At 39.1% G+C, this 12,022-nt stretch overlaps 1 protein-coding gene across 1 annotated transcript in view; it reads right to left on the bottom strand.

Moving 5' to 3' along the window:
* LOC106880937 (outer dynein arm-docking complex subunit 4) overlaps positions 1–12,022 on the bottom strand; it is a 36,492-nt gene that overhangs the window by 16,782 nt on the left and 7,688 nt on the right. The window contains exons 4-7 of the mRNA XM_052966772.1: positions 8,100–8,206; positions 7,064–7,232; positions 2,576–2,779; positions 714–921 (exon numbers count right to left, since the gene is read on the bottom strand). Coding sequence (XP_052822732.1) covers positions 714–921; positions 2,576–2,779; positions 7,064–7,232; positions 8,100–8,206 — 688 coding nt within the window. The remainder of the gene's footprint in view (positions 1–713; positions 922–2,575; positions 2,780–7,063; positions 7,233–8,099; positions 8,207–12,022) is intronic.

Raw genomic sequence — 12,022 nt, 5'->3', positions numbered from 1 at the left:
AACCACGCTATATATATATATATATATATATAAAATAAATGAGTATTCATTTGTTCAATCAACTGAACTACCTGCTCATTAAATTAACATGTAAATGGTTGAATATTCCACAAAAATGTATACCCATAACATAATACCCAGGCATAATCAATATGACAGCATAGGAAAAGGTTGAATTGTAATGCAGCCAATGAGCTACCAGAGTTTCTGTCTATCCAGTTATACTCAGAAGGCTTGGGTCAATCCAAGGCTTTCAAATGCAATGAAATTAAACTCAGAACCTGGTGATTGCAAAGCAAACATCTTAAATATTCAGGCATGCTGCATCCATAGCAGATGGCACTGCACACACAACAAAACAGTGCATTACACAGTATGATGTATAAAGCATGCACAATGCTTAGAGCAATTCCTCAGCATTCAAGCAGTCATTTCCTTTATTGCAAAGCAAAATAGGAATATACTGTGATAGTATATTACAAACAAAATGGTCTCTAGTTATTTGGAACTACTTGTTAAGGATGTGAAAGGTATGGGTTATTCAACAGTGCTTGATTTTGGATGCTTATGATAGCCACATAACTGCTCAGGCAAAACTGATTAGAGTTAACAACATCAATAACAATAAGAATTTATATCACCACCACCACCACCACCACCACTACCACCAACAACAACAACAATTCCAAGAACACAACTAAACAGATTCTTACTTTTCCTCTGATATAGATTGATCTTTAATGTGATGATTCTCTGCAAGTTGGAACTCACCAAGTTCCATGTAAGCATTACCAATGCAACTGTGAAGATTAGCAATAAACAAATTTTTTTCAGGTACTTTACTGGAAGGACAGGCTTCGACTATTTTGAGAGTACCTTTCGCTTTCTCCAAAGCCCTTCTGAAGTTTCCTTGAAGTAGAACTGCAATAGAATCAACAAAAGCATTGCATGATCTCTTAATTAAACATGAAATGTAACATAAGAACAGTCATATATCACAAACATATCAGGTCATCCCATAAGTTCTGTCCAAATTTTGAATAAAGAAAACAAGTGATCAAATGTTATTTTTACTTGAAATTTAATCATCAATGTACTTTTCCTAATTATGTCCCCCAAATGATTCTGTAAACTACAAAACAAACAGTAGTCTGAAGGAGCAAGGTCAGGAGAATAAGGTGGATGAGGAATTTTTTCCCAACCAAGCTCTTCGATCTTCTGTGATGTGATCTTTGCAGTGTGGGGTCACACATTGTCCTGATGAAACATCACTCCTTTTCGATTCACTAAAGCAGGTCTTTTTTTCTTCAAAGCTTGGTTCAAACGCTCTAATTGCTGACAGTAGACTTGAGCATTGATTGTTGCATTAGGTGGTAACAATTCAAAGTGAATTACACCTTTGTAATCCTTTTACCAAGCCACTGTTTACAACGTTTAACATTTCGGTAGAAGATTCATTTTTCGTCACCAGTCATAAGTCTATCCAAAAAGGGTGAAATGAGTTTGCAAGAATGGAGAGAAGAGCAGATGTCAACTCGGGATTTGTGGTTGCTTTTGGACAATTCACGAGGCACCCATTTTCCAAGTTGTTGAAAATGACGATGAACAGTTGTATGGTTTGAACTAAGCTTTATTGCCAATTCTTCAACTGATAATGCAGAGTTTTCTTCAAGTAATGCCTCAAGGAGCTTATCATCAAACTCAACTGGACATCCTGTTCGATTTTCATCTTCAAGGCTGAAATCTCCACTTCTGAATTTTGCAAACCATCTTCTGCAAGTTCTTTCATTCAAGCATTCTTTCCCATAAACTGAGTGTATGTTTCGAGTTGCTTTGGCTGCAGAGTTTCCTTTTTTGTACTCGTAAAGCATTATGTGCCTTAAATATCTTCGGATACTTTCATGTTAGAAAGGGTTTTAATCAAAGAAATTTTAATTCTATTATTCTGTAAAATAATACTTAATTAGTTTATATGTACACAAATGGATAAAAATAATTTTTAATTCCATTAGACATTCTAAAATACTATTAAATTTCATTCAATTTTGAAAAAGGTAAAATCGGACAGAACTTATGGGATGACCTGATTAACTGACTGGAAGGCATAGGAAGAAATACTTGCTTCAATACCCTAAATAAGCAGATAAAAATATGTGGTGTATCAATTTGAGATTGAAATTCAGGATTTTAACTAATTTCTATTCATGGCTATGAATAAAAAATAAAAAGCCTCCATGAATGGTTGATATTTATTTTATCAATGTGAACATGAAGAAAAGTAAAGTAAATTCTGGCATGGCTTGAATTCCACCCCTTTAGCATTCAGATTACTCTGTTATTCACACTATTTTGAATTAATAATGCAATTTCAATGATGTTTGGTCTAGAACATTGTAGGGTAGTGTGAGAAGCCAGATCTAGCCAAATCGAATATAATACAGGTAGAAAATTTGAGCCAGATATGGCAATTTTAAATGCTAAAGGACTAAAAACAAAGAGACATAACTACACACTGCAAAGCATTTAGTCTAGTGCTCTACCATTCATGCCAATGAAAAGAAGTCTGTTATCTTACGGTCGTCTACTTCTTCCAGACGGTTGAGAATGTCTTTGCTGCCACTGCGGAGGATTGCACTCTTGGCTGTAGTCTTCCTTCTATGAGAATACAAAGGTTTCTGTTGCTGCCAAAAATTCATACGTGTATCAAGGTATTCAAGCTCATCTATTATTAAGTTGCGAATTGTCTCATCATTGAAATCTATCTTTGAATTTGTCAAAGCTAAAAAAAGTTAGAAAAGTAAAAAAGACCTGAGGATCAAATTTCATTAACCCTTTGCCTGTCCTGTATATCACATGATATACAGGACAGACAAAGAAAGATTTCACACACCTTCCAAAGGTTACGAAAGGTCTGAAGATCACATGTTGGAATGTCAGAGCCATTCGTGACTCAGGTGACAGAGGTCGCCCAGAACGCCAATCCACTCTCATTGCTCACGAACTGTCCAGGCTAGATGTTGACATCATAGCCTTTAGCAAAGTCCGGCCCCCACAGAAAGGCAGCCTGAAAGAACATGGTGCTGGATACACCCTGTCAGGCAAACCACCATCAGAAAGACAGCTTTTAGGGGTCAGCTTCATGATAAAGAACTCCATTACCTCCAAGTTGGAAACCCTACCAGCAGGTCACTCAGACTGCATCATCTCCATGCACCTCCCTCTGAAAAACAAGCAGCATGCCACGACCTTCAGTGTTTACTCCCTGACCCTTAAAGCAGACCCAGCAGACAAGGACAAATTCTACTCAAACCTGTGCAGACTCCTCCAGGGAAACCCTGTCGATGATACGGTCATAATCCTAGAAGATTTCAATGCCAGAATGGGCCAAGATTTGGAAACCTGGAAAGGAGTCCCCAGAAAGCATGGGATTGAGAACTGCAACAACAATGGGTGCCTCTTGCTTGAGTTCTGCACCGAACATCAGCTCGTCATCATCAACACCATCTTCCAGCAAAGAGACACTCTAAAAACAACCTGGATACATCCCTGGTCATAATACTAGCACCTCCTTGACTACGTCCTAGTATGCCGATGAAACCAGTCTGATGTCATGTACACCAGAGTGATGCCTAGCATAGAATGCCATATTGACCATCACCTCATCCATTGCAAACTCAAACCCCACATCAAGCCCAAACCAAAAAAGAGAGGACCAGCCAACAAAAAAATGTTGCAGCGAAACGAAGTGAAAGTAAATTTCCAGGTAGGCCTACAAGCAAAGTTTGATCAATCCAGTTTCTGCTCAGATCCCTCTCCAGGAATCCTATGGGAACAACTGAAAACCACCATCCTACAGACCTCAGCAGAAATCCTTGCGTTTACGAAGAAAAAGAACAAGGATTGGTTTGATGAAAACGATGTACTGATCCAAGAATTACTAAAGAAGAGGTCTGCCCACCAAGCATACCTGGCACAACCATCCTGCCTAGAGAAGAAAGTGGCCTTTTGCCAAGCCTACAGCTTTCTGCAGCACAAACTCTGTGAAGTTCAGAATGAGTGGTGGACTAACCTCACATGGAGAACCCAGCTGTGTGCTGATACTGTGGCTACTGGGGTGGTTCTACAAAACTCTCAAGGCAGTTTACAGTCCAAGACATCAAGTCTGGAGTCTCCTGTACTGCTCAGGCAGCCAGGTGCTTCTCACAGACACAGCATTCATCCTCAACTACTGATCTGAATACTTTCAGGCCCTCTTCAGTGCAAACCAAGTTGTCCAGGAAAACACAATCCTCCACATCCAGCAGCAGCCAGTCAGACTGGAACTAGATGAGCTTCCAACACTGAAAGAGACTACAGGTTCCATAGGCCAAATGAAGAGTAGAAAGGCAGCAGGAGTTGATGGTATACCACCAGAGATATGGAAGCATAGGGAGCCTGTCCTAGATGCTAAACTCCACAAGTTCCTTGTTGTATGCTGGAAACAGGGCAAGCTGCCACAAGATCTTCACAACGCTGTCATCATTACACTGTACAAAAACAAAGGGAAAAAGTCAGACTGCTCAAACTATTGGGGGATCACCCTGCTTTCCACTGCAGGAAAACTTCTAGCAAGATTTCTCCTCAACAAACTTCTTCTGTCCATCACTGAAAATCATCTCCCAGAAAGTCAATGTGGTTTCAGAGCCAACAGGGGAACAACAGATATGGTTTTTATTCTCAGGCAGTTCCAAGAAAAGTGCCGGGAGCAAACCAAAGCACTTTGTTCAACATTTGTCGATCTGACAAAAGCATTTGACACTGTGAGCAGAAAAGGTTAGTGGCAGATCCTAAACCAGCTTGGCTGTCCCTCAAAATTCCAAACCATGACCATCCAGGTTCATGAAGACCAACAAGAACAGCAGTGACATGAAGCAGAGCTGTGTTCTGACATCATCTCTCTTCAGCATCTTCTTTAGCATGATGCTAAAGCAGGTCACTGCATACCTTGATGCTGAAGATGGCATTTATATCAGGTACCATCTGGATGACAGTCTTTTCAACCTCCGGTGCCTACAGGCCCACACCAAGACCCAAGAGCAACTGATCTAGAACCTCCTCTTTGCAGATATGCTGCACTTGTCACACACACAGAAAGAGCCCTGCAGTGCCTCACATCATGCTTTGCAGAGGCCACCCAGCTCTTTGGGCTGGAAATAAGCTTGAAAAAGACTGAAGTCGTTCACCAACTCCTCAGGAAGAGTACAGCCCACCCCACATCACCATTGCCAAGTCGGTAGTATCTACAGGGCCATCATTCTCACAACACTCCTATATGGCTCTGAGTCCTGGGTCCTTTACTGCTATCATTTCAGACTCCTTGAACGTTTTCACCAATGCTGCTCCCCATACCATCCTCAACATTTACTGGAGCGACTACATCGCCAACACTGAGGTCTTTGAGTGAGCAGAAGTCATCAGCTTAGAAGCCATTTTACTTAAGAAACAACTGTGTTGGGCAGGGCACATTGACAGGATGAAAGACTACTGCCTACCCAAGATCATCATGTACAGTGAGCTCACCACTAGCCACAGCAAAGCCAAGCCAAGATATTACATGATACTTGCTTACTTCACGCTCTTGCTTGATGGGGTCATTCCAAGTTAGAAATCCCAGAGATGTCATCATACGTAGAGCCAACCAGGTTCACCAGTGCTCTCCCTCACCGGCAGTCCTGTGCCAGCTCCTCTGCATCCTGTAAGGTGACATCAACCCTCTGTAGATCTTCCCCAATCATGACCAGCTTGTTGATGCAGGACCTGCCATGATGCCTCTTCCATGCCACAGCTGCTGCATCAAGTAAGAGTATTTTCCAAGTGTCCATGCATCATATATGATACAAGTCTCCAACATTTTTCACCCAACAGAGCAACTTGAGACTTAAGAAAGGAAAGCTTTACATTACTCAGAACATATTAAACAAGGGCTAACTAAAGGTTGAAATCAAGTATGGACATTTAGGACAAACTTATGAAATTGCTTTGGACAGGCAAAGTGTGAAATTGAGGATTCATCTATATAAAAATAAAGATTTGAAATTTGAAAGATAATATAACCCAACAAGGTCATGTTTGGCTGTCTGTCTTTCTACCTGCTTGTCTGTCTGCTTGTCTTCATTAGACCAAAAAATTAATAGCAAATATATATACCCTGCAACCAGCATTAATTAATATTTATTATAGGCACAGACATGATTGTGAGGTTAAGAATCTCGCTTTGCAACCACATGGTTTCAGGTTCAGTCCCACTGTGCAGCACCTTAGGCAAGCGTCTTCTACTTTAGCTCCAGGTTGATCAATCCAGGTTGTAAGTGAGTTTGATAGATGGAAACTGTGCTGAAGTCCTTCAAGTGTGTGTGTGTGTGTGTGTGTGTGTGTGTTTCCACCCCTATCCCCCACTTCCACTGCTTGACAACCAGTATTGATTTGCTTACAGTGCCATTACTTAGTGGTTTGGCAAAAGAAACCAAAAGAATAAGTCCCAAACTTTAAAAACAAAGTACTGGGGTTGATTAGTTCAACTAAATTTTTCAAGATGGCCACATCCAATGACTGAAGCAAGTAAAATATTCATTATTAATAATTTAGAAATATTTGTATTCCCAAAAAACTTTTTATTTTGTTTGAGATTTCTGTCCAATTTACTTACTTTGAACTACCAGTTGGCTTTCAATCATGAGGTTGATCAAGAGGAGATACAAAGACATTCTCAAGACAACCTTGAAAAAGTGTAACTTAGAGCAGTCTACTAGGGAACATTTTGCTCAAGATCACTCAATGTGGTGTAGTGCTGTGTACTCTAGAGTACAGCACTCAGAATCAGAAATGATCAGAGAAACTAGAAAAAGGAAGACAACATGGAAAGTAAGAGTCTCTCTGGGTCTTGATTCTGCTATTATATGACCCCACTGAAGCAGTGGATTTCATGCCGATATTGGTGTAATAAGCCACCTCAGAGCCCACAAAGACTAAAGCTGTTAATCTAACCATCTTCAGAATCATGAAAACAAACATCAACATCACTTACTTTTGTCTAAAAGCAAATGTTCCAGATATTCTTTGTCAATATGTAGTTCTTCCAGCAATTTCTTTGTAACATTTGGGTCTCCAGAAGGTACTTTCCTCTGCCGAGTCTTCTTTTCTTCAACTTTCTGTATCATTTTACGATATCCTTCCCTGTGAGGTTTCTTATTTTTCTGAAGTTTAAAACAAAACAATGGACAGTGTTACACAAATTGTGATAGAATTTATTTATATTTTGTAAATACAAAGCAAAGGAAAAACAAAACAACCTAATAGATAAGACTCATAGTCTGGAACAAAATAATGCTTTTCTGCCCAATAGATTAGCCTCTCCTTAAAAATATTCTTTAGTCTATGTGGTTAAGAAGCTCACTTTACAACCACATGGTTTCAGGTTCTGTCTCACTATGTGGCACCTTATGCAAGTGTCTTTCACTATAGCTCTGGGCTGATCAATGCCTTGTGAGTGAATTTGAAAGACAGAAATCATTTGAAACACACACATACACATATATATATATGTAAAAATTTATGTATGTATATCTGTATTATATATATATGCATGCATGTGTGTATGTATTAGATTTGTCCTTCTTGTATCTGAAGATGACCAGATTATCAGTTTTAGTCTTTGTGGGTCCTGAGGTGGATTTTTAGGCCAATTTTGGTGAGAAATCCATAGATACAATGGAGGCTTATATCAGTAGAATCAGAATTAAGTGGGGCCCTTATTTTCCATCCAGCCCTTCTCTCTTTAGCTTCTCCAGTCATATCAGGTACAGAGCACTGTACTCCAATGTACATGACCCTATTCCTCAGTGAGCAATCCTGAGCAAGTTGCTCCCTAATACATTGCTCTAAACTACACTTTTTCAAGGATGTCTTGAGCTTGCCTTTGTATCTCTTCTTTAGTCCACCACATGACCAAGAGCCAACTGGTATTTCACCATAGAAAACCTGTTTGGGGAATCTGGAAATGGGCATGCATGCTACATGTCCACTTCATTACAAATGAAATCTGCTTAAGAAAGCATACATACTTGACATATTATCTCTCTTGAACACAGTTGAACTGGGAATTTTATCCTGCCACCTGATGTTAAGAATTTTTCACAGATATGTTTGGTGAATTTAGCCAGATTGCCACCTTAACAATAACCAATATTGAAAGCAGTAGTTTCTTACTGTGATAAGAAGTGATTTACACCTGCTCACAATTCCAAACAAATCTAAGCACTTGATGATCCACAAATCATATCATAAGCTTTGCGATAATCAATCCAGGCCATTCCCCAAATTGTTCTCTTTCATTTACAATCTTGCATTACCATTTTGTCTATCAATAATTGGTCTTTGGTACTTCTGTATCTCTTCCTACAACCTTTTTGTTCCGTCAGTAACATATTCTCATCAAGAAATTTGTACAGTTCTTCTGCAATTCCTCCTGACAGTAACTTCCATGTTAATAGGAGACAAGGAATTGGCCTGTAATTGCCAGCAGCATTTCCTTTTGATGCATCTTTCAGACATAACACTGTTCATCTTTTTTGTCAACCAGCCTGGGATTTCTTCTCCCCCAATCAACGCATTAAATCGCTCTACAATCAATTTATCCAAAATCCTTGTACACCATCAGGTCCTGCTGCTTATCTTTTCACTCATATTTCTGAAGTTTTGTCTTCCGTGAAGTAGATAGCCTCTTGCTGGGGATAAGAAACTGTTTGCTTCAGGCTGCAGAGCCATTCAGCTGCAGTATTATGTTGTTCTCGCTTACTCCATATCTTACTCCAGAATTGTCAACTTTCATCAGTATCAGGAACTAATCTTTCACACTCTATATCATTAATTTCTTGACAAAATATTTTTTGGTTGATTCTAAACAATTGGTTGTGCCAGTATTGTTTAATCCATTGTTCAAACCTAGTTAATTTGGCTTTTTTGGCAAGTATACACTGCTTCAGTTCTTCATTTACAACACTCAGACTAGTTTCTTTAACAGAGATGCAGTCCTGGGTAAAACAAAGACCGAGAGGGAGTATTTGGAAAGTGGAATGCTTTCATGCACTCACAGTCCTCAGCCAATCAGACACTGCAATCAGTGGAATGTCCACTTAAGCATTTTATTGAGGATTAGTGGAGGAAAAGTGCAACGATGTTCTTGGGGAGACCTTGGGCATCGAAGATCAGCTAGCTATTCTTTCCAAGAGAACGTTTGGCCCAGGACAAATGGATAATTTCCAAAAATCTCTGGCCTGGCAGTACTACCAGGGAGCTTTGCCTGTTGGAGATAAACTTTACAGGCATGGAAGTGCCATCCAGCTGAGCATGTCTGAGATGTGTTCAGGATGACGAGACGGTTTTGCATGCACTCTAGTGCCCGAGCATTCCTGACCTGTGGATTTATGTCAAGCACCTGCTGTCGCATGTGGGATGGATCCAGCTGTCAACTGAATCCATTGTGAAGATCACCCTACCACCTTCCTTTAACTGGGAGGGAAAGACTGTGTTTATATGCCTCGTGGTCATGGCAAAAGAGGTTGTATGTTGGATGAGATTGAAAGGACTGAAGACAAACACTTTTCTCTTTGACCAATTCCTGATCAACTGCTTCAAGTTTTCCTTGGAAAGGAAAATAACGGTAGAGAGGGAAGTGTTGTCTTCTAACCAGTTTGCTGAATGGTGGATGAAAGTGGCAAGAATGGGGAAAGTGAACGGGCCTGCCCTGAGCATATGCCTGTAGAAGGAAGTAAAAAGGCACCTGCCCCAAAAGTCAGGGTATCCATGGTTTTTTTATGGAGTTTTTCCATGAGCAGCCTTGAACGTCTACTTCCTATTGAGGATTACACATTGTTGATTTTTTTTTATATAGTTTTGTTAGTCTTGTTTACATGCAAAACAACACACACTCACACACATACATTCTTTGTTTTGTCCTGTACTGTCCATAATGTTTTTTTTTCACTGTAAACACTTATGGTTAATAAAGAAATCATCATCATCATTATTATTATTATTATTATTGTCATTGAGCAATGCATGCCATCAAAGTGACACAGGGTACAAATACACAAAGCCCAATATACCCATCATGACTACCCATCTGATAAGGGTACACCAGGCACATGCACCACAACCATTTGCATGCGAAACAGTGATCTCATATCAAAACAAACAGTGCAGTTGGGGCCTAGTTAGAATTCTGTATATTTTTGGAAGGTCTTATAAAGAAGAAAACTGGCTGACTTCTTGGAAAGCTTTAAATGAGATGATAACCATCTAAGTCAGGAATGGTTGATTATATATGGGTAGGAGGAAGGAAATTATATATCATATTTGTTGGCAAATAAGATGAACTTTAAAAAAAAAAGTCTCAAAAAGAATCACCCTGGGCCTTTTATGTCAGGTTGAATTTATACTGGTTTCAAATTTTGGCACAAGACCAGAAAATTCAGAGGAAGTAGGTAAGTCAATTACATTGACCCTAGTGTTCAACTGGTACTTATTTTATCAACCCTGAAAGGGTGAAAGGCAAAGTCAACCCCAGTGGAATTTGAACCCAGAATGTTTTGAATTAATCATGCATTATCTTATAGCTTCAATATTTTGATGATGTGATTGTTTATTTTTAGAATGACATTGTAGGGTAGATCAGGCAGAAAATTTGGGTCAGATATGATCAGTTTAAATGTTAAAGGGTAAAAGTTCTAAAAATGTACTTTTATGTCTAGAGATCTTGCTCAGATCAGCTGTGGCTTTCATTCTTCAAGGGATGATAAAATAAAAATACTGGAGATGATAAAATACTTAAATTTTTTACACTCCTTTCACAAAATGTGTGACCCCATCCCTCTCTAAGTCAGAAATAAATATCCCCTTACCTATTTCTATTCTTTAACAAATCAACAACATAACATTTATGCCATTGCTTGACTTGTTAGAAACAGCCAAATTTCCATCAAATCACATCGCATGATAATTACAAAATGGGAAAAAGGACACACTACATAATACAGAACAAGATACTGCTAGAAAGACAGAGTAGAATCATGGCTTGAATACCTTTAACCTGTTGGGAGAGAATTCACTTGGAACTAAACTACAACTGTTTACAATATCATTAAAAAATCACAACACTTGATAAAATAAATATAATACCAGTCGCGTACTAGGGTAAATTATAACTGTGTACAGAAACCCTTATATTTCTATTCCTTAAAACTTCTAACAGCAACAGCAACACAGTGTTTAATGGATATCATCTTCACAATCATCTTTTTAGCATCCACTTTTCCTATTTGCATGAATCAGACAGAATTTTGTTGAGGCAGATTTTCTAGGGCCAGATGCCCTTCTTGTTACAAATCCTAACCTATTTCTAAGCAAAAGCAAGGAAATGTTCCTAAGCCAGTATATGTGCTAATTAATTTAAATTTCAGGAAATATTCAGTAGCATATGGATGCGTAATGAAAGATTTCCAGACAATGGACATAAGATAAAATAAGCACAATAAAAAACGAGTGAAGAACGAATATATAGTGTGTGTGTTTGTTTGGCAAAAAAAATATGACCATAGGCATAGGAGTATATAGTGTGTGTGTTTATTTGGCAAAAAAAATATTGATCATAGGCGTAGGAGTGGCTGTGTGGTAAGTAGCTTGCTTACCAACCACATGGTTCCGGGTTTAGTCCTACTGCGTGGCACCTTGGGCAAGTGTCTTCTACTATAGCCTCGGGCCGACCAAAGCCTTGTGAGTGGATTTGGTAGACGGAAACTGAAAGAAGCCCGTCGTATATATATGTATATATATATATGTCTGTGTATATGTTTGTGTGTCTGTGTTTGTCCCCCCAACATCGCTTGACAACTGATGCTGGTGTGTTTACATCCCCGTAACTTAGCAGTTCGGCAAAAGAGACCGATAGAATAAGTACTAGGCATCCAAAGAATAAGTCCCGGGGTTG

This window comes from Octopus bimaculoides, chromosome 3, assembly GCF_001194135.2.
Source record: "Octopus bimaculoides isolate UCB-OBI-ISO-001 chromosome 3, ASM119413v2, whole genome shotgun sequence".
Lineage (NCBI taxonomy): Eukaryota > Metazoa > Mollusca > Cephalopoda > Octopoda > Octopodidae > Octopus > Octopus bimaculoides.
This window is presented reverse-complemented; position numbering and strand designations above follow the sequence as displayed.